The sequence below is a fragment of the Echiichthys vipera genome, assembly GCF_963691815.1.
Source record: "Echiichthys vipera genome assembly, chromosome: 14".
Lineage (NCBI taxonomy): Eukaryota > Metazoa > Chordata > Actinopteri > Perciformes > Trachinidae > Echiichthys > Echiichthys vipera.
The window spans coordinates 12,994,852-13,015,433 of NC_139839.1; the positions used below are offsets into that span (position 1 = coordinate 12,994,852).

The window sequence follows — 20,582 nt, forward strand, 5'->3', positions numbered from 1 at the left end:
CAACCATCTGGGATCGCTCCATAGGAAAGTGATTTCAGGTGGTCAAGCCAATCAGGACCGCCGGGCGTGGGTTTTTTACAGATGCTACGTAGCGGAGAAGTGACTGTTGTGATTCAGACAACAATGGTGGCTCGCTTCGAGGACGCAGGCGTCATCATCGATGCTGCTATTTCATCCGTGTTGTTCAATCTAGAGAATATTTCTTCTTTAAAAGAACACCAGAGAACGGCTCTGAAGGCTTTGGTTGGTGAAAATGATGTTTTCGCCCTTCTCCCGACCGGGATTGGCTTTTCCCTGCGTCACTCTCATCAGTGTCAGTGGTTTCGATGTGAGTGGTTGAAGTAGCATGTCAGTTGACAGACAAGTGGTTTATCCAATCATATGCAAGGATTTTAGATAAGCCCCAGCCTCCTTTAATCACTTTTTTATGGAGCGATCCCAGATGTATGAGTGAAGAAAGGCGGTAGAGGAAATTCATCTGGCGACAGTCAGGTTACTCTGCAACAGGAATCAATCACAGAATAGGCCCTGCTACAGTCTGTCTTAAGCAGGTGTCTGAGTCAGGCCTCCAGTCCTGACTCTGGTGCTGGTGGTGGTCCTCATGTGACCGTCATGTGAGGGTGGGTCCATTGTTTGAGACCTTCATATCTGAGCAGGGGACACTTTCATCAAACCAGCATTCTATTTAATACAGTTGTTTTACACTTAACCATGACAACTAGGTTCTGTTTATGTTGCCTTTTTTTTTAAAAAGTTCAGCATTTTTGGAAATTAGCTCATTTGCATTCTTGGCCTTTTGTCCGTTAAGTTATGTGTCTGACTATTTCTTTGGTGGCACCAGTATAGCAACTGCCCGTAAAATGAATTGACATTATTTCGTATAGGTTAAACTAATGACATATTACATGTTAATTATTGAGCTTTAGAGGTGCTGGTATGATTAATGTACGGTAAGCTAAGTTAAAGGCTAGTTAGCTTCATATTTATCATAAAGATATGGGAGTGGTATCAATCTTCTCATCAACCCTTGAAAAGAAAGGAAATGAGCGTATTTCTTAAACTGTCTAACCTTTAAGCCAAATATTAAACATCATAAAAATTAATACAAGTACTACAATTCATTTCATTTCTCATTTCAATCTGTACATTTCAACTGTTTCAGCTCACACCAAAATGCCTTTCCCTTATTTAAATTGTGTACATTTTAAAAGTATATTAGTATAGGGTAGCAGTACACTGCAAACATGCCGAAGAACCACTTTGTCATTCCAAAAACCTGGTCTGCAACTTGGCTCGAATTACACACATTTTGAATGAGCTGGTTTCGGGCGATTTGTACGTGACGTTTGACACTCCTTTCATGTTTGTGTGAGAGAGCTTTTTTGTGCTTCAGGGTCTGTGGTCATTGTATTATGCATAGATATCAGAGCCTCATGTGTATGATATATATGTTTCAATTATATTTTTATTAACTAAATCTTGGCATTGGTTTGTATTTGTAGCTGACCCACTCCCGCCGTACGCTGGTTGGCTACTGGGTGTTCTGGAGACCAACCATCCTCAGCCGTTACCCATGCCTGTTAACGGAGGCTGCTGGGCTCCTCTGGTCGACTACCTCCCAGAAACCATCACACCTAGAGGACCACTGCATAGGTACACACACACCACAAAAATCACATGCAGAAAACAGACTCAGAGTTGCAACAGTGATGTTACTATCAGCAACGTATCGGCAGAGTCAGCAAAGCAAGGTACTTTCTCACACGACCAGTTACACCTAGTCACAGATGATCTGATAAACTCCAGCACAGACTGAAATCCAGCCAGCTGTCTGCTATGTCAAGAATCAACAGCCAATTTCCCTGTAATGGACAGTAAAGATTGAACTTTGAACTTTAAATAAATATTCTCCATCTCGAGAGAGCTTAACAGTAGTTTCTAAAGATACAATGATTTAGGTTAGATATAAGGTGCATCTATTTACAAATAATTAACATGAGAGCAGACTGTTATACATTAATGAGGCTTCAGATGTAGGCAAACACCATACTGCATACTGCCATCATATTGGTACATCAGGTACATATCTATCAGGGCAGGAGGCCCATTCACTATTAAAATCATCATTTATCACTGAATTTTCAACAGATTTTCAAGGCATGTAATTATGAAACTAGATACTTGGTTCAATTTATATCGGAATACCTTATCTTGTGTATGTAGTAACAGTAAGCACCTAATATAAGTTTAACGGGCAAGTCATATAAAAAATCACCCCCACTACAGTTATTCGGCATGGGGAAGTTAACTATAGAGACCAAAAACGTTTTGTTTTTTAACCAGGCTGTAAGCATGTTTATTTGAGTTGGGTGTGTTTTAACATTGTGGTCTATGGGGATTGACTACCGGTAATTACATTACATTAAGTCAAGTGGCCGATCAAGGAACTGCAGTTCAGGTTTTCTTTAGTATAGTTGTGTTGAGCTGAAACAATTAGTCAATTAACCGACAGAAAATGTATCAGAAACAGTTTAAATGCGATTATTTACTTTTTTTCCCGTAGTCAAAAAAAAGAAGACGGATTTCTCCCTATTTTCAAAGACTTTATAGAGCAAAACAATGAATTGATCATAAAAATAGTTATAGTTAGTTGCATTCCTTATTTGATTGAAGGACAGAATCATTTTCTTATGGTCGCTTTATTCTGAAAAACAGAATATAAATGTTGGCAGAGCTGAATTTCTTAGGATGAATTGCTCCAGGGCTCCACATGTGGGCCAAATGACGTCACATGGTCTTGAACCCAAGTCTTGAAGGATGGTCACGTTCCTCAGTGCACCACCCCACAGCCCATAGATTGAAAAGTGTTATTGATATTAGATTTGTGTGTGTGCTGGTTCTTAGGTGTAACATTGCGGTGATCTTCATGACTGAAATGGTGGTGGACCACAGCGTGAGAGAAGACTGGGCTTTACACCTGCCCCTGCTACTACATGCCCTCTTCTTAGGTGGGCATACACAACACACACAAACACATAACTCAAATACAGTCTGCCTTTCTCTTGGTTCAGGTCTGGCCTTTAGCTGATTAATCAAAAAGTGTCATATAAACAAAGTTAACGGTAAAAAGAAAGTGCACAGCCAAATCTCATGCATAAAATACACAACCTTTCAATATTCCTGCGTGAAAACTGGAGCGGCCGGCCAGTTGTATAAACTCCTACAGTTCTCCAGTGGGTTATATCCCAATGAGGGAGCACGAGGTAGACTTAAAGGAACTTGAGTTAAAGAGATAAGATTGATTATCATCATTCACTGTCCTGCCAAAAAGGGTGTTTCCAGACAAACACATACACACAAAAATATCCTTGGGTTGTGTAGGTTTTTTCTGTGACGTCCAATAAGCTCATATCGTGACAGGGTAAGGTTTTATCTCCATCCCACACAAACGTGCATGTGAGGTAAGTCCTTTCTCTTGAGTCACCGAAGACACAGACAAATTCCTCCTGTACTGCATTTCTCAACCAACACTATTATCTAACGGGCAGACACATAACTACCCTGCCAGCTGTGCAGAAACACTGCATATTCAGCATACTAACCCTCAAGTTCAGCCTATTCATTCATCTTCCAATCTGTGCTACTGTGTTCATGAAGTTGTCCATGAATCCATGTTTCTTACTGGCGGTGTATTGGGAGAAATGCTTTATTTATAGTAATGCACCTACTATACATAATAAACATGAGATACAAGCTTCCTGTTTGGGAGTTGTCATAGCAACCAACCACAACAACTCTTACATACAAGTGGGCATTTAAGAAACTTTACACACCAACATTTCTGGGAAGCAAAAGTATGTAGCAATATTTCAGTTCTCTTTCTATGTTTTATCCTTACAAATAATTAATTCCTAACGATCAAAAAATGTATTTACAGCAAGATAGATAAATCTCAGCATCAATGCTACCACATTATTAAAAAAAAAATGTTGTGTTTCCATCCTTCTTTGTAGGTGTCTGTTCCCACCTGTTACAGTATAATATTGTGATCGTGTTGTTGTCTGACTGTATTTTATTTTCCAGGTCTGGACCACTACAGACCAGAGGTCTATGAGCACAGCAAACGTCTCCTTCTCCACCTACTCATTGCCCTTTCATGCAACAACAACTTTCAGGTCAGAGTGGAATCGATATATTTGTTACTGTTATGTCATTGTAGCCTCATTTAGCATTGCATAAAGTGACAATAGAAAGTTATTCGATCAAAAACTGTATTTCAGTAGCAACTGAAGAAAAGCCTAATTTTTGTGTTTCCAGGTAATAGCCTCAGTTCTGATGCTGACAAGAGAGATCAGTGACAACAAGACCCTCACCATTAAGTCAAGCTACCACACAGAGTACCAGCAGTCACGTAAGTAAAAAATACTAGACAGGCATACACACATTTATTAATCATATGATATTAACCGGTGTATAGAAAATTATTGTTGGGATCAGTTCAATACATGGGAGAACCGATAGAAACACATGCTGAAACGGTAAATAACAAAATGATAAAGCGTCAGAGCCATTCTTTAATAGTACACTTTGTTCTGTATACTCCATCATCCCGTTACATTAGATACCCCTGACTTCCTGCGAGAGTGGCAGGCGTCTCCAGTGGCGGACTCTGGCCTGAGCTCCACCTCCAACTCTTCTTCTGCCAGTCTGGGTGGCGGCAGCACTGCGGGCAGTGTTGGAAATTTGCCCCTCGTAACCCCTGATGACCTGGAGGACCTTGAGGACACACCCAATGAAACCGAGGAGAAGACGAACAAACTCATCGAGTTCCTCTCAACCAGGTATGCACACCTCCAGTGTGTGTGTTCGTGAAGTGTGTGTGTGTGTGTGTGTGGGTGTGGGTGTGGGAGTGGGTGGGGGTGGGGGTGTGTGTCTGTGTGTGTACTTAAGTGCTCGTGTAACGTGTATGTGGTGCTACTGGTGGTGGGTATACAGTGCCTGGAGTACTGTGTTGTCGTTGCTCAGAGCGTTTGGGCCGCTGTGGGTGCATGAGGACATCACACCAAAGAACCCCAACTCCAAGAGCTCAGAGCAGCTCTCCAACTTCCTACGTCACGTTGTCTCAGTCTTCAAGGAGTCCAAGTCAGGTGAGAAACCGCTCATGCTAATACCAAATGTCTTCACTAAATGACAGAAATATCAGGGCTCACTTACTTATGGGTCACGTGTAGTATTTCTGAACCACCAAATTCAAGAAATAAGCCTCATCTCCAAACAAACCTGCATGTGTGTTTGTGTTCATCCTCATGTGTGTTTGTTTATCTATCTGTTTATCCAGACTTCCACCTGGAGCATCAGCTGAGCGATGTGGCTCTACAGACGGCTCTGTGCAGCTCCTCACGTCACTATGCAGGGCGCTCTTTCCAAATATTCAGAGCCCTCAAACAACCGATCAACAACCACGCCGTCTCTGACCTAGTGTCACGCCTCGTTGAGGTGGTGGGAGAACACGGAGACGAGGTGCAGGTGAGAGAGAACGAAGAATTTGTCAGTTTAGAGGCGGTATGTGAAAGAACTATTAGAGCACTCAAAGCACCTTTTTATCTGCAAATGAGAATGCATTTGGGTGTGCTTCAGGGCTATGTGATGGAGGTGCTGCTGACGCTGGAGTCAGTCGTGGTGAATCTAGCAGAGTGTCTGAAAAACAGTGATCTTATGGCAGCTCTAACCAGGTAGGCTTCTGCTCTTAATGAGGGAGAAATTTGAATTTTACCAGTTTAGCCAGTTGTTAAAACACATAATTTTCCTTGTAAAATAACACCATATGCTACACCAATTCCTTTTTACTATGTTTGATTCGCAGGACGTCCTCACCAGACTTCGTGACTAGTGACAAACTGATGAATAGAAAGAGCACAGGTCAGTTGAACTTCCCCGGCCCAGGATTTGTTGGTCTGTCGTCACAACGCCACCAGCGCTCATACTCGGTTCCCAAGAAGTTTGGCGAGTGCAGCCACCAGTCGAGTGATCCTCCTCGCAGTGCAACTCTGGATCGCATACAGGCAAGAATCCTGAAGGATTGTTGTTTAGGGTGACACCTTACCTGACTTGTTGCTTCTCACTAAGTTGGTCATATATTTCATTTTCAATCTACAGGCCTGCAACAGTCACGGCCTAGCCCGCTCAGGAAGAATCCCAGGGTCCTGCACGTCATCAACCAATCGTATTGATCCCAGCGTTCTGTCCGACCCTGCCCATGTTTCCCATCCTTCAACAATACTGGCCACAGTCTTCTGGGTGGCGGTGTCCCTCATGGAGTCAGACTTTGAGTTTGAATATCAGATGTCGCTTCGTCTCGTTCACAAGTTGCTGTCAAAGGTAGATGAAACTTACTGATCTCAAAGGGGAAGTTATGTATTTGTAGAAACAAAAGTTCAGACAGAGATAAGACTAGAAGCAGAAGAGTGCAAGCAATGTCTGAAGGATGTGCTGCTCATCCTAACAGCCTCACATACTTGCTAGTAGGGCTAAAAATAGTTATTATATTTTTAAATTAAAGCTTCCTGTCCTTTAAACAGAAAGGAATTCCCAGCTATCAGCACTGTGTAGAAATACGAGCAAATGGCTATAAAATAGTATATATGTTGTCATTTCAGGAGGAAACTAGATAATCCAATTTATTTCCATTTTCAGTTTAACCAAAAAACTCTTTGTTTCCTAGGTGCCGTTGGACAGAGCAGAGAACCGAGAACGCCTCGAGAAGCTGCAGGCTCAGCTAAGGTGGAGTGGATTCTCTGGGATTCAGCAGCTTTTGTTGAAGGGTTTCACCTCCCAGGCCACTTCTGACCTCACCTTACAGCTCTTCTGCCAGCTCACGCCAGTCTCCCGCGTCCCTGTTGTTGACAGCTCTCAGTCTATAGGTAGGTACTGGGGATTGTGGTAATATTCATACTGTATTATTTTATATAATCTCCAAACAGAAAAAAAGTCTAGTGTTTTGATTTCCACTACTCTCTGTGCAGGTTTCCCTCTAAATGTGCTGTGTCTGCTGCCTCACCTGGTGCAGCACTTTGGCCACCCAAATCAGTTTTGTAAGGAGAGCGCTGAGAGGATCGCACAGGTACGTTGCCATTCTTCACTTGGGAAAAAAAAGGCACAAGGAATAAACATGCACAGAAAAGAAAAGTACAAGCTCTCTCTTTTCCCTCAGGTATGTTTAGTGGAAAAGCACACAAAGCTGTCCCATTTGGCCCATGTGATGACTCTCTATAAGACACGTTCTTACACACGGGACCCTTTCTCCTGGGTCAGTGTGGTTTGCCGTTACCTCCATGAAGCTTTCGCTGACATCACACTCAACATGGTCACCTATATGGCTGAGGTGAGTCCATATAAACCTTCACTGCATGCATTATTTCTGGATTTACAAGGATATACTCTATACTCAACTCATTGCATTTTAGGATAGCTTTTTTGGGTTTTGGTGAAAGTTGACAGGGTTTGTAAAGTAAGGTCAGGTCCATCCCACATGAGATTACAAGACACAACTATTTAAAATACGTCTTCCAGTCTCGCGTATTTGAAGCATTTGGAAAAAGAAAAGACGCACAAACAAAACAAACAAAAACCAATAATACAATTAATAACTCAAATGAGCTGTTCACATAAACAGCAAACAAATATCTGCAGATTATCATATTTATAAAAATGAATATCTATTTGTGTCTTACTGAACAAAACGTTTTGCTGTTCCCAATAAAAATGACAGTAGAAAACAAAATGGAACTAATTTTCTATATAATTTAGATAACACATCAGACGGATCCGCTTTTCTTCTTTTAAATTAATATACTGTCGGTTTCAACAGTCAAAGGTAGAATACCAGATATCAACTGAGCACACAGAGATCTTTGCGTTTTAGACATATAATGTATAATAATTCTCTGTGCTTTATTCAGTTTTTATCATTTTAAAAATACGCAATAGCCCTTTGCCCTTAGCAAACTCAGACTCTTTAAACAAAGCCTAACTAAACCCAGAGTTGGAAAACACTTCATATATCTTTCCTCCAAGAGCCAAGAGTTTCTTTATCCCAGAGGAATATTTGCATCGTCAATCTACTTTCATCCATATCGAGATTCCATAACTCTTCTACTTAATAGCCAAATTTAGTGCACACTCAGAAAATACATAAACATTTCTAAGGCCTCTAACCCTCTAAGTATGAGCACATGTACATGTACAGTCTGGAGTTATATTAGCCATACATCCGTTAACATTGCCCCTAAACAAGATACATTTGGTGGTTGAATGCTTCGCCACTCACTGTATGTCTCAATCCACCTCTCAGCTGCTGGATAAGGGCCTTCCCAGTATGCAACAGTCTCTCCTCCAGATCATCTATTGCCTGCTCAGCCACATGGACCTGACTGCTGTGCAAGTCAAACAGTTCAACGCTGATGTTACAAAGACCATTGAGAAGTTTGTCCAGGTTTGTCCTACAGTACTTTGTGTTGGCTGCTGAACTAGCAACTCTTTTGTGTTATTGTGGGATCTGAAGTATGTTCTGCTGTCTCTTTATCCTGTATACTGTGGTTATGATTCCATAGACGGTACACTGGAAGGACGCCTTAAACATCTTGAAGCTGGTGGTTTCACGCTCTGCCAGCCTAGTTCATCCAGTGTACGGCCACTCGCAGGGTGACCTGTCCAACTTGGAGGTCAGCAGAGTGTGGGACGGTTCAGCCAAGGCTCTGCCTGGAAAAACACTGGACTTCACTTTTGACATCTCTGAGGTGAGAAAACAACAACAACTTTCAGTGAAAAAAGAGGACTCTGATCATACATGTGTGTGATATTTAAACTACTCAAACTTTTTTCATGAGGGCCCACTTCCCTGTTTTCTTTACAGACTCCAGTGATCGGGCGTCGGTTTGACGAGCTCCAGGGTTCAGGGGGTAGAGAGGGGAAGGCCAGAGCCATGGCTGTAACACGTAGTACTTCCTCCACGTCTTCTGGATCCAACTCCAACACCATTCTGGTGCCTGTCAGCTGGAGGCGACCACAATCCTCACAGGTAGAGTTAGATCCTTCCATTTAGTAATTGCCACATTAAAATGTTTAGATCACAGTTAAGTCACAGTTTATGTGCATTTCTTTATATATCTCTAACTGTAAATCTTTTGGTGGCCTTGATATTGTGACACTGGTTACAAACAGTAAGATTTGAATATAATGACAACTGCAGATATCAGAATTGCCGCAACTTGATTTATCCAAACACATACTGCCTCACACCCATCTTTCAACATCAAAGTCATATTTCTCTGTAGGTGCTTGCCTTACTTTAAAACATGCAAATGTATTGGTTATTTAAACATCTGAAGCAGTTAAAAAATTTAACAAGGCAAGAAAGATTCAAGTTTATGTTGGTTCCCTGTTTGATTACGTCTCTTTTGTTTCTTTTTTGTGTCTCTTTTGTGTTTTCTGTCTTTCTTCTTGATACAGAAAAGAACCAGAGAGAAGCTGGTGAACGTTTTGTCTCTTTGTGGACAAGAAGTTGGACTAACCAAGAACCCGTCTGTAAGCTACCTCCCATCTCTTGTTTCCAAGAGATATTTTACAATAATCCACAAAAGTCCCTTTTATTTTAGGTATTTGTATTTTTTGTACAAAAGTCCATCCTTTTAAATTAATACCTCAGCAAGGTCATCCAATCTTTCCAGATATTTAAGGAGAATAACGCCTCTATGGTTCATAAGGAAGTTGTCGTTTTTATGTAAACTTCACCAGCTGTCTGTGTCTGTGTCTGTGTCTGTGTCGCCAGGTGATCTTTTCATCGTGTGGCGACTTGGACATGATGGAGGTGCGGGAGAGTGGCGTGTCATCAGAGGAGGGCGGAACCAGAGAGGACACACTAGACGACACCGCCAGCGAGCAACAGTTCAGGGTTTTCCGAGACTTTGACTTCCTGGACGTGGAGCTGGAGGACGGAGAGGTGAGATTCATATTTAACTGTATTTTACCCACGGTCAAATTTAGCACAAATGTCACTTGATTTAAACTTTACATCGTGAATATCTGTCCCTTTTTCTTCCCTTTTACCTTTAACGCATGTTTCATTTTATCCTTCTGTCTTTCTTTAACATCAATATATTTGATATGTATTTCTCTGTCCCTCCTCCTTGTCTCTCTCTCTGTCTAACTCTGTGTCTCTCTCTCTTCCCCTCGCTGCCTAGGAGCTCCAGGTAAGGTCTCTCACACTGAGCACTTACATTCGCTTTTATCAGCGCTGTGGTGTTGCTGGCTCCTTTGTTTCCTACTGAAGAAACAAAGGATGTTTGTGTTTCATTTAGCTCTCAGCTTGGTTGCAGAACTACATTTTCTGACCTTAATAAATAAGATAAATAAATGATATCCTATGGGGGAAAGATTATCAAATCGAATGCAAACAGCCTTTCCAGCATATTTTCATGCCATGAATAACATTTTGCATCTTGTGCTTGTCATCAGACGCTCTTAAACTATTCACTATCTTAAGGTTAACATAAAGGTGTTCTTCTCACAGCAGTGAAATTCACTGCTACCTTCGCCTCTGCCCTTGTCTTCCAATGTGTGTGTTTTATCTAGGGCGAGACCGTCGATAACTTTAATTGGGGCGTGCGTCGGCGCTCTCTGGACAGCACCGAGCTGGGCGACATGTTGGAGGAGAGCCAGCACTCAGGCAGCACCCCCAGTCTGGGTCACGAGGACCCCCACGATTCAGACGAGTCCTCAGAGGAAGAGGAGTCTTCAACTAGCCAGAGCCTCTCTCACTCTCAGCTTGTGCGTAGCTTTAACTGTCGGATCAATGCAACATTAACATCCTCTGAAGCCTGAAAAACTTTGTCTGTTATTGCAATGACCCAATTTGAAAAGAATACGGCGATCGAAATTATAGATGTCCCTGGTTTGCCTTCCTGTTCCAGACTAACCCTTCTCCATCAGAGGAAACCAATCACACTGATTCTCTATCTACTTCTTACGACACATCCGCTGACCTACAATCCCTCAATGCTACCACACCAGGACAGGGAGCACTCTATTATGATCACAGTGGCTTACACGTGAGGAATTATACACATGCATACAAATATACATACTTGTGTATTTGTATAGATGCATTTGTTATCCTCAGGAAAATGTAATATCTTTGTCTCCTCAGGGGAGGGTGTGTGGTGAGGACGAGGACACACAGGCCCAGGACGACGAACTTTCGCTGAGCACCAACGAGCTCCCTCACGGCTCAGACTGCGGCGAGAGCTTCACCCTCGAGTTGCCGGGGCAACCTCTGGATCATCTGCCCAATCTGGACCACAACCTCAACGCAGACTACTGCCAACCCCCGCTGGACTTTCTAGACCCCAACTGTCTGCCCAGGTGAATGTGACAGACAGGAAACAATATGGAGTGTTGTTTCTCTGGATTTTTTTTTTTATCAACCGGCAGATTGACTGACAATGGGACTAAACCTCCGTTAAGGTGCAGTCTAAGCACTTATTTTAATCTGTCACAACCAGAAGGCTTGTGCATGCAGCACTGGGACAATCAGGTCATTTATTATAAGCTGTCATTCACAATGAAGTGTGCTGTAAATAGTTTTCTGAAACATCTAATTTTCATTTGCATTCTCACATATGCAAACCCTTAGTTACAATAATGATAATGCTTCATGGAAATTAAACAATGTGTAAGTTACTAAATCAGTAAATAAAAACACTGCTACATACATTGGTAATATTAGGTTGCATGCAACTTAACAGTCTGTCTCAACCCGTACATGCTGTATGTGTTTATACTGTATACCTGCTAGTTAGATTTAGTGTGTGACTTTTGTTTTTCTTTGCTGTTGCAGTTTTTGTTTTGCATTTGTTGTCCTGATTTTCCAGACCTTTTCTCTAATATTTAATCCTTTTCGATTATTGCTATTAATCCTCGCCCTTCCAGTGGCCCCTGTAAGCCATACATTAGGCTAGCTTTAATCATCTTTTAGCCAAATACTGCTTGAACGGAGGCAATCACATTATCCAACTCCAATAATCCCATGAGGTAGCTGGGCACTTGATTTTGATATAAAACCTTTTCGGGGGGAAGGTATCAAAACCTTTTTTTCTTTGTACCCCCATTTCCCATTTCCCATTTCCATGGCAACAGCTTGCGTGATGATGTAGATGACTTGGAAGACCTCGGTTTTCCTCCTCCCCCCTCTCCATTTTTCTCCGCCATCTTGGCAGCCTTCCAACCCACAGTGTGTGACGATGCCGAGGAGGCATGGCGTTGTCACATCAACCAGCTTGTGATTGACTCCGATGGCTCCTGTGCCGTCCACACTTTTCAAGTCTTCTCGTCTCTCTTCAAGGTAAATCACAGGAAGGGTTAGTTGAAATCATTCCAAATTCATCCTACTGTGTATGTATATTTTGGTCCCTGTTTCTCAACTCTCATATCCTCTCATATTTACATGCATGTGTGTGCAAAAGTAAAATTCCTCAAACTTTCTTTCTCTCCCCCAGAACATCCAGGGTAAATTTTGCTTCCTGACAACTGATGTTGCTACTTACCTTGGAGAGGGTTTAAGAGGCATCGGATCAAAGTTCCTCAGGTCCTCACAGATGCTAACCACATGCTCAGATTGTCCCACAATCTACATTGATGCCGACACGGTGAGCATTGAGGTCAAACATAACTGCTGTTGATTACTGCATGTTGGTTGGATTTGCGCGTGGCAGTGTGCAAACAGTTGGAAATGGGATTTGTGTTGAATTAGTCAGGCAAGTCTAATGCTTTTTTAATTTTTTCTTTCCAGATCATGTCCTATGGTCTCCTTGAAAAGATGAAATTCAGTGCACTTGAGCTGCAGGAGTACCTGGACACCTACAACACCAGAGAGGACGCTGCTGTATCGGTAACTGAACCTTTAGATGTTATTGATAAATCTGTTTTTTTTTCACACATTTTAAACGTGTGATGAACTAACAAAATATTCACCATCCCTCCTCTTTTCCATCCTCTTCTCCCCACTCTTGTCACCTTTACGTTTTTTCATTCAGTGGCTTAGGAACTGTAAGGACACGTTTCCCAGATGCCCCGGTGACAGCGTGGTTTCCTGCCAGCCCGGAGACTCAGAGGAGAAGGTACAGGCAATTTGTTTACAAGTTATTTATCTGCAATATAGATAGATATAGACAGATATCTAGAGGCAAGCACACCCAACATATGAGTCACATCTGCATCCATGTTTTGTATTTCTGTTTCTCTTTGCCTCTTTGCTCCTCTGTGGTGTTGTCACAGTGAAATGTTGCTCTTTTTGCATGTTTTGCTCTATGTGATCTAGTTTCTCCTCATGACTTTTTTCCCCCTCAGCCACCAAGCACTAAATGAAACTTAAAGCCGCTGCGCTTTATACACAGTTGACTAATTTGTAGTAGATAGACTGTGAATAGTCATGGTTTATACTGTGCTGTGCATGTGTTTGATTGATGCTTTGTCTTCCTCTCACCTCACTCTGACGCCCTAACATGCTCTCTCGCTGTGTAGCAAATGGAGTCGCTTGCAGTAAGTTCTCTTACAAGTTTCTTCACTTCACTGCCTCTTAAATAAACTGCTTAATTTACTTTGTTCAAGGCAATCAGCTAGTCGTGTTACTGTGTATTTTTATTCCTTTGCATGGGTGTGTATATATGTAGTGTGTGACTGTGTTCGTGTGTCTGTGTGTTTTGTGCTACTGATGAATCTGATCCTGTTTCTTCTTTAATGTCTTCTAGCAACTGGAGCTTTGTCAGAGGCTCTACAAGCTGCATTTCCAGCTTCTCCTACTCTTCCAGTCCTACTGCTCACTCATTGGTCAAGTTCACGCCATCAGCTCTGTGCCTGAGGTGAGCCAAACCATAGCTCATGAAGACATCGTGTACATCTATGTCTAATACACTGTTCAAGGCACTTAATATTGCAGACAGGATGTCAGCTTACAGCAACATGGGGCACTAAAGAGAACAGTTGAATCAAAATGAACAAAAAAGGTCACTGGCTGTAAACAAAACAGCATGCCACACCAGCTGACACAAGGACCGGCTAAACTCAATTAACTCACATTAGTGGCATGATCAACATACTACACACTGCATGCCTGCCCTTCACTGAGGAGACAGAGCTGTGATGACTTGAAAGCTCTCTCTTACACACACACACACACACACACACACACACACACACACACACACACACACACACACACACACACACACACACACACACACATACACATAAACACACACACATTCAATACATTATGTTCCTCTCCCACTTCGTAGCTGTTGAACATGTCTCGAGAGCTGACTGATCTGAAGACCAGCCTGCAGGCAGCAGAAGCGGCTGTAGCCAGCGACCTAGAACACAAACACTTGGCCCACACTCACGCTCACGCCACCCAGGTGGCAGCCATGGTTGTGCCCTGCTTCCCTACCTCGGAGGCAGCTGTGCAGGCCATACTGGAGTGCCTTAAGAACCACGAGTTCACCAAAGCTGTACGCTACATTCAGGAGTGCAGGTGAGGAACAGTTCTTTCATAACTCCTATTGTTTCCAGGTGACATCAACATCCAGTAGTTTGTGCTTATATTTAATATCTTTAAGTATGTATATGTCTATGTCCCAGTACCACAATTACTTGGAGTCTCAAGCATCCGTTAGAAATTGTGTAAACTGTTTTGAAACCAGTACTCTTGAAGTGTTTTCAGTGTACTCTTGAAGTGCATCTGCAGGCAAATGTTAAATGTGTGTTAGAGGTTTTTCTGAAAATAAATAATTGCTCTATATAGATTGGGATGTCGGGATTAACTGAGAATGTAACGTTACTAAACTGGACTAAAGCAGTTTAAACTGGGCTGAAGTTGTTAACAACGTGTTGTTGTAATTTCTTAATCTATCGGGGATATGTTCTATTTACCTGGATTTAACTCTAGTTCTATGAGTACATGTGGAAACCCCCCCCAAAAAATAATAATAATCGTGATATCAAAATCTTATATCATGACATCTCTAATATAGATGCAACACTGACTGCTGTTATTTGAAAATCAAAAAAACAATGTAGAATTCTTACCTAACATATGTCAACATGACTTCACCACCTGCTTTTTGATTTCCCAGCCGTACGTGCACACACAGCATACACTATTTAATTCACATGCACACAAGGCACCCTGCTTTCTTTATATGTCACAAGGACCAATCTCACCTCTAATCTTGTTTTCAGGAGCCAGTGGCCCAACAGCGTGTTTGGTGGCAGCTCAGAGAGTGAGGTCCAGACACTGCTCAACGTCTACTTTCGCCACCAGACGCTGGGCCAGACTGGAACCATCGCCCTGGTTGGCTCTCGCCAGGACCTCAGCCTGATCTGCTCCAAGCTGCTGGAGCTCAACGGGGAGATCCGCGACATGATCCGCCGCGCCCAGGGTTACCGGGTTGTTACAACCTACCTCCCCGACTCCAGCGCGTCCGGGACCAGTCTCTGACAGGAGCTAAGGAGCCTCCCGTCCCCTCCTTCCCCGCCCTTACCTCCCCCATCGCTGCAACCGTTGACCCTTCCAAAACCATCTCCACATCCCTTCTCGTCTCAGCCTGCTCTTATAGAGGAGGCCCAGCACCCCCATACCTGGCCCCTGCCCCCTCCGGTGTATCTGCTGCCTCGACTGCACAGCTCCAGACAGATACCTGCCCACCGCCCCGTCCAACACCATATTTAGACCATGATCCAAACCTTTCTCTGCTCTCCTCATCCACATCCACCGTCGACTCTGATGCCTCTTTATTTGATTTCCCCAAACCCCCCGACCTGTTTTTATCACATAGCTACTCACACAGACTAAGCCAACCAGACTTTAAACTGCCGCACACACAAGAGCCACAGAGGAGTTGTCTGGCTGAGAACACTAACCTTTATAATCCTTTCAGAGGACATTCATCACACAGTTCATCACTGTTACATAGCAACAGCAACAAACACCTTAAATCATCACGTACATCTAACATGCTCCTAACTGTAGCCTCCGAACCCACCTTGCTCACACACTATGACACAAACGCGTCTCCCGTTTACCCTCGGGGTTCACATCTCCCCCATTTACCCCGCTCTCCGTACAAACACTCTACCCCCTTCCCAATCGCACACCGGGGCCATGATGACGCAGTGTTGACTCATGGCCCTTCCCCGTCTTCATCCCTTCTCCCTCCCCTGCCTCCCCCTCCCTGTCCCGCCGGCCCAGGTGAGGCTGCAGCATGGGGTTGTTGTTGCTCACTCGGCAGAGCTGCCACGCCCTTATCTCGCTACCTTGGGAAGGTGGGGCACTCCGCCCTGCCCCTATTAAAAGTAGGGGGGCTCCTGAATGCAGAACCGTCAGACGTCCAGACCTGAGACGACAACCAGAGGACCTAAAGAGACTATGAATCCAAATGCCTGAAAATAACTATTCCTGAGCAACCCTCAGATCTATCTGAAAATGAGAAGATTACATCCCAGAGATACTTGCAGATTTTACACTTTAAGAACATCGATCATGTACCAGACGTAATGGGATGTATCAACTCACTAGATACTACAGACTGCTGCCTGCTGATGAAGACGACCTTATGTGATTCTCTATTCGCTTTATGGCTTAATGTTGTAAAATTGACGTGCTCCCAGTTTAAGTCCTGCTTGATGGTCATCACTTAGCACTAAATATATTCTGCACCGGAAGACCCGTGAAGGCACTTAGCTTGGATTTCGAACTTGCTTTCCGCAAGGATCTCAAGACCTGATTGAACTTGATTGACTTTTGCTGCCTCCTTCAGGAAGGACCTAGTTCGCTGGTAGCACCCCCAGAGACAGTGAGGAAACTACCTGTGGCACTACATAAAATCACTGGTAGAGTTTTTGCTATTGCACTAAATGGATTCGTTTTTAAAAAGACGTTATTGAAAGGAGGTTACTGTTTGTTTTTGTCACTGTTAGAGAAAAGGCTGTCACTTTGACGGAGAAGGAAAAGCCCCAAACACTGGATCAACTTTTCTCTCCGGCTGTGTCTACTGTTTTGAGAAATTGTGCAATGCATGACCCAGTTGAATGCTTTCTACTGTACTAGTGTCCCTAATGAAGTCTGACCTCTCCAGACTGACTGAAAGACTGATTTGACAAAGAGCGGATGCAGAATATTCAAGCGTAATTCCTCATGCTGTCCTTGCTCTGTTTATATTCTGTATCAGTGAAACCAGCTTGTCTCCTGACTACTGTTGTAAACATTGGTAGACTAATCATGCTATTATCTGTGCACTCCTCTGTGGCAAGTTGTAGCATCATTAGTGAGTGTACATACTGTATTTTTCTCACTGTCCCAACACTGTAACTTGTATACCTTATGTGTGCAAATACCAAGAGGATGGTGCATGTACACACAGAACTATTTTGTCTTTTGGTCTGTATACTATCAATAGTTATGGGCACACGACCGTTGTAGCATATGTTTGTGTGTGGTGCGTAGTTACCTTACACGTAAGGGAAATGCTGACATTCAGCACTCATAGTCGACGTTCAAAACAAAATCTGTGCTACTACTGAAGTCCAAAACTTCCTGTCGTCAGCCCTTTTTTGTGACGCCCTTGTTTCTCTTCTATTTGCTGTACAAATATCTTTTTCCTATTTATATCTGATCAGTTATAAATCAACTCATTTGACTTAGATTTTATAGTTTGTTCTGTCAAATCAAACTGCCATGCATGCATATTCTGTGTACTTTATGGAGTGTTTGAAATATTTATTGACAAAAATCATTTTATCTGAAAGATGTTTGTATGAGGTACAAAAGGGAGCTTTAAGCTCATGCGGGTATGTTTTTTTTCTTTTGCGTGTGTGTGTGTGCATGCCAAACAAGAAATTGCACATTTTTAAAGCTTTTTAGATGAAGACTGTAGTTGTTTTTTTTCCACCTTGTAAATACTTTTACAGCCTTTGTGAAGATTTTGAGTTGATGCTCTGTACAAGTCAGTGTCAAAGTAAAAGACATATCAAAATGATTGTGTGTATTTCACTTAAAACACTTTACACACATTAAAATGAATGATTTTAATACTCTATAGAGATTGAAGACTTAATTTGTTGCAAGTTATCCGTTTAACAAGTAAAAGCACTGACTACACTTTTATTGTCACTACAGTACTGAATAGTTTCTTGGTAAAAAAAAAATGTAGTATTTGTTATTTGATAAGGATGTTCTGCTGAAAATTGTCTGCATTCAAGCAGCATGAGTCAAACCAAACTGAGATTGTGTTTTAAATTACTAAGTTATAACGATCAAGGACAAGAATTTCTCAACTTTTGACATGCAGTATGTTTATTTCATAAACTTTATCTGTTCTTTACAAAAAAATGTTTTCATGTTTAAATTAAGCTCCAGGAATGACGAAGGGAAACAAAATATAGCCTTTTAGAGAAGTTACTTCAAAAAAACAAACCATGGCAGAGATCCATCTACTCGCTGGTAGGAGAATATATGAATCACTCCAAGTCTATTAATGGAGGCAACTTCCTTTTGTGACGTGTACTAAGACGGCTACTCAGACGATGTATTTGAAGCTGTAGGTGGTGTCACAGGACAACTTCATTCCTTTGCAGCGACAACACAGATCCTGGCGGTGAGGCCTCTTCATGTTAATGTGCCTCTGCTTCTTCTCACAGTTGCAGCGAGTCTGAGAGCAGCCCTGAGACAGAGGGGAGAAGACAGTCAGGTGAACGCTGGAAGAGCAAAGCAGATGCTTCTGAGCCCAGTTGAAGGGAGTTTTAAGAAACTGAAAAAACCTTACAGACTGGAGTCCCATTCACATGTAAATGTACCTTGCAGATGATGGACTCCACTCTGTAGGGGTTAAAGCCCACCTGACACTTCCGGCAGAGCTGCTTGTAGTACACCTGACAAAATTAGAGAAAAATAAATTGTTATGACTGCAGATGTTGATGAACATAAATCAGTGCAAGCTAGATCATAGATTGCTGTAAACGACAAACAAGATTACCTTACTGGTTCCAGAGATGCACCACACATAAGCACTCTCCCACCGGATGTTGCACTTTTTGCAGTGAAAAAAGCCATACCTCTGCTCCAGGAACTATATTAAAAGACAAATTAAAATGTTGAAAGATGAGCATTCTTGCACGGACACTGACGACAAGTCTATCAATGTGGGTTACTGAATGAATGCCCCAAACCTTAGTCAGAACAAAGATCAGCACTTGGGGAAAGGGGGCCTCTTCAGGGCTATGCTTACCATTTACTGCCTTTTTTGAAGTCCATCCATCAATTGCTCCAATTTATTTCAGCCTCTCCTATTTTATATTCTTGTCATAATGCATTTTTATGTCTTATTTAAAACCCCTCAATTGTTGTTAAAATGTGCTTTAAAAAAAATCTTACCTTGTGTTTATTAAATTGAAAATGACTTTGGAAACATGCACCACTAAAGCACAGAAGCAAGCAACATAACGGCCTTAAGGTGGGTATTTATTACCTGATCTTGACGCCCTGAATGTCCTGAAGAAGTATCAAATCTAATTTTAAGACTTATTATTTAATTTCATGTTTTTTTTTAATTAAATTACCACGCGGCATTTCTAGGCCTCAGTGCAGAATAACTAAAGGGCACAGAGAGAGTTGGGGACTTAATAGGGGCCTTGGGTCTTAATTGTGTCCCCGCTCTCCTCAGGGTTTCCGAACAGAAACCCACCTGAAAACTGGATCCCTTTGAAGACCTGTTGAAAGTAGTCTTGAAGTCCTTCAGCGCGTCCTTGCCACTGTGGTCCGACTTGTCGTCCTTGTCAGACTCTGCTTGTTCCGCTTCTTCGCCTCCATCGTCATCGCATGAGAGTTTCTTGATGAAGATCCTGCGGTCGAACACCGGAGAGTAGATGGAAACGGGCCTGAGGAAGCGCAGGTTGCTCAGCGGCGGCGTGCTGTACGGCGCCTTCCCCTCCGGCTTGAGCAGCTCCGGGCTCTCGGGGGACTTCGAGGACACCGGGGGGTCGATCTCCAAACAGAACAGCGTTTTGGGACCCAGCGAGCACTGCACGATTTTATCCACTTTGGCGTTTACTTGCACGCCGCACTCTCTGGTGTCCGCTTTCCTGAGCGCAGGGGGTAAACTGGGGTGGAGCTGGGACAGGATGGCCTTGCAGAGCTCCAGGTAGTTGAGGCCCTGGGGGACCATGATGCGGCCCTCTATCTTCCCCCAGCTGTCGCCCTGAGGCGGGGGGACGCAGACGTACGGCGGCAACGTGGACAGGAATCCCTCCATCCTGGAGCCATGAAACCAGTCCAAGTTCTTCCCGATAGAATTTAAAGAGCTGCCTTGTTGCAGCACTAATTGGCTGATTGACAACAGGGCCGTGCATCCTCTAATTGAGCTGCCATATACAGACTTATTCAGGACGCTTCAGCTAGGTTTAATTATGTTATTATGCCTATTGTCTCTACTGACAACCACAGAGACAAACGAGCTCATATCTGAATTCTGTGGTTC

General features: G+C 42.9%; 2 protein-coding genes across 5 annotated transcripts in view; one reads left to right on the forward strand and one right to left on the reverse strand.

Moving 5' to 3' along the window:
* The window catches only part of fryb (furry homolog b), a 58,872-nt gene extending 40,786 nt beyond the window's left edge, over positions 1-18,086 (forward strand). For 3 of the 4 annotated variants that reach the window (XM_083926794.1, XM_083926791.1, XM_083926793.1), the window contains exons 38-65: positions 1,503-1,653; positions 2,905-3,008; positions 4,084-4,175; positions 4,318-4,411; positions 4,622-4,841; positions 4,996-5,147; positions 5,339-5,526; positions 5,638-5,732; positions 5,864-6,062; positions 6,157-6,378; positions 6,722-6,920; positions 7,023-7,120; positions 7,211-7,381; positions 8,351-8,491; positions 8,610-8,795; positions 8,912-9,076; positions 9,508-9,582; positions 9,827-9,997; positions 10,630-10,824; positions 10,968-11,105; positions 11,204-11,418; positions 12,193-12,397; positions 12,552-12,701; positions 12,845-12,943; positions 13,089-13,172; positions 13,803-13,913; positions 14,349-14,584; positions 15,292-18,086. In XM_083926794.1, coding sequence (XP_083782920.1) covers positions 1,503-1,653; positions 2,905-3,008; positions 4,084-4,175; positions 4,318-4,411; positions 4,622-4,841; positions 4,996-5,147; positions 5,339-5,526; positions 5,638-5,732; positions 5,864-6,062; positions 6,157-6,378; positions 6,722-6,920; positions 7,023-7,120; positions 7,211-7,381; positions 8,351-8,491; positions 8,610-8,795; positions 8,912-9,076; positions 9,508-9,582; positions 9,827-9,997; positions 10,630-10,824; positions 10,968-11,105; positions 11,204-11,418; positions 12,193-12,397; positions 12,552-12,701; positions 12,845-12,943; positions 13,089-13,172; positions 13,803-13,913; positions 14,349-14,584; positions 15,292-15,550 — 4,415 coding nt within the window. In that variant the 3' untranslated portion in view covers positions 15,551-18,086. The remainder of the gene's footprint in view (positions 1-1,502; positions 1,654-2,904; positions 3,009-4,083; positions 4,176-4,317; positions 4,412-4,621; positions 4,842-4,995; positions 5,148-5,338; positions 5,527-5,637; positions 5,733-5,863; positions 6,063-6,156; positions 6,379-6,721; positions 6,921-7,022; positions 7,121-7,210; positions 7,382-8,350; positions 8,492-8,609; positions 8,796-8,911; positions 9,077-9,507; positions 9,583-9,826; positions 9,998-10,629; positions 10,825-10,967; positions 11,106-11,203; positions 11,419-12,192; positions 12,398-12,551; positions 12,702-12,844; positions 12,944-13,088; positions 13,173-13,802; positions 13,914-14,348; positions 14,585-15,291) is intronic. The other variant, XM_083926792.1, reaches the window with a different exon arrangement.
* A 540-nt stretch (positions 18,087-18,626) lies between these two features.
* zar1l (zygote arrest 1-like) lies at positions 18,627-20,357 on the reverse strand (the record flags this gene model as incomplete). The annotated part of the gene is made up of 4 exons (XM_083926457.1): positions 18,627-18,770; positions 18,904-18,978; positions 19,083-19,175; positions 19,791-20,357. The coding sequence occupies 4 exons, from the start codon at positions 20,355-20,357 to the stop codon at positions 18,627-18,629; spliced, it is 879 nt and encodes a 292-aa protein (XP_083782583.1).
* Between the last annotated feature and the right edge of the window lie 225 nt (positions 20,358-20,582).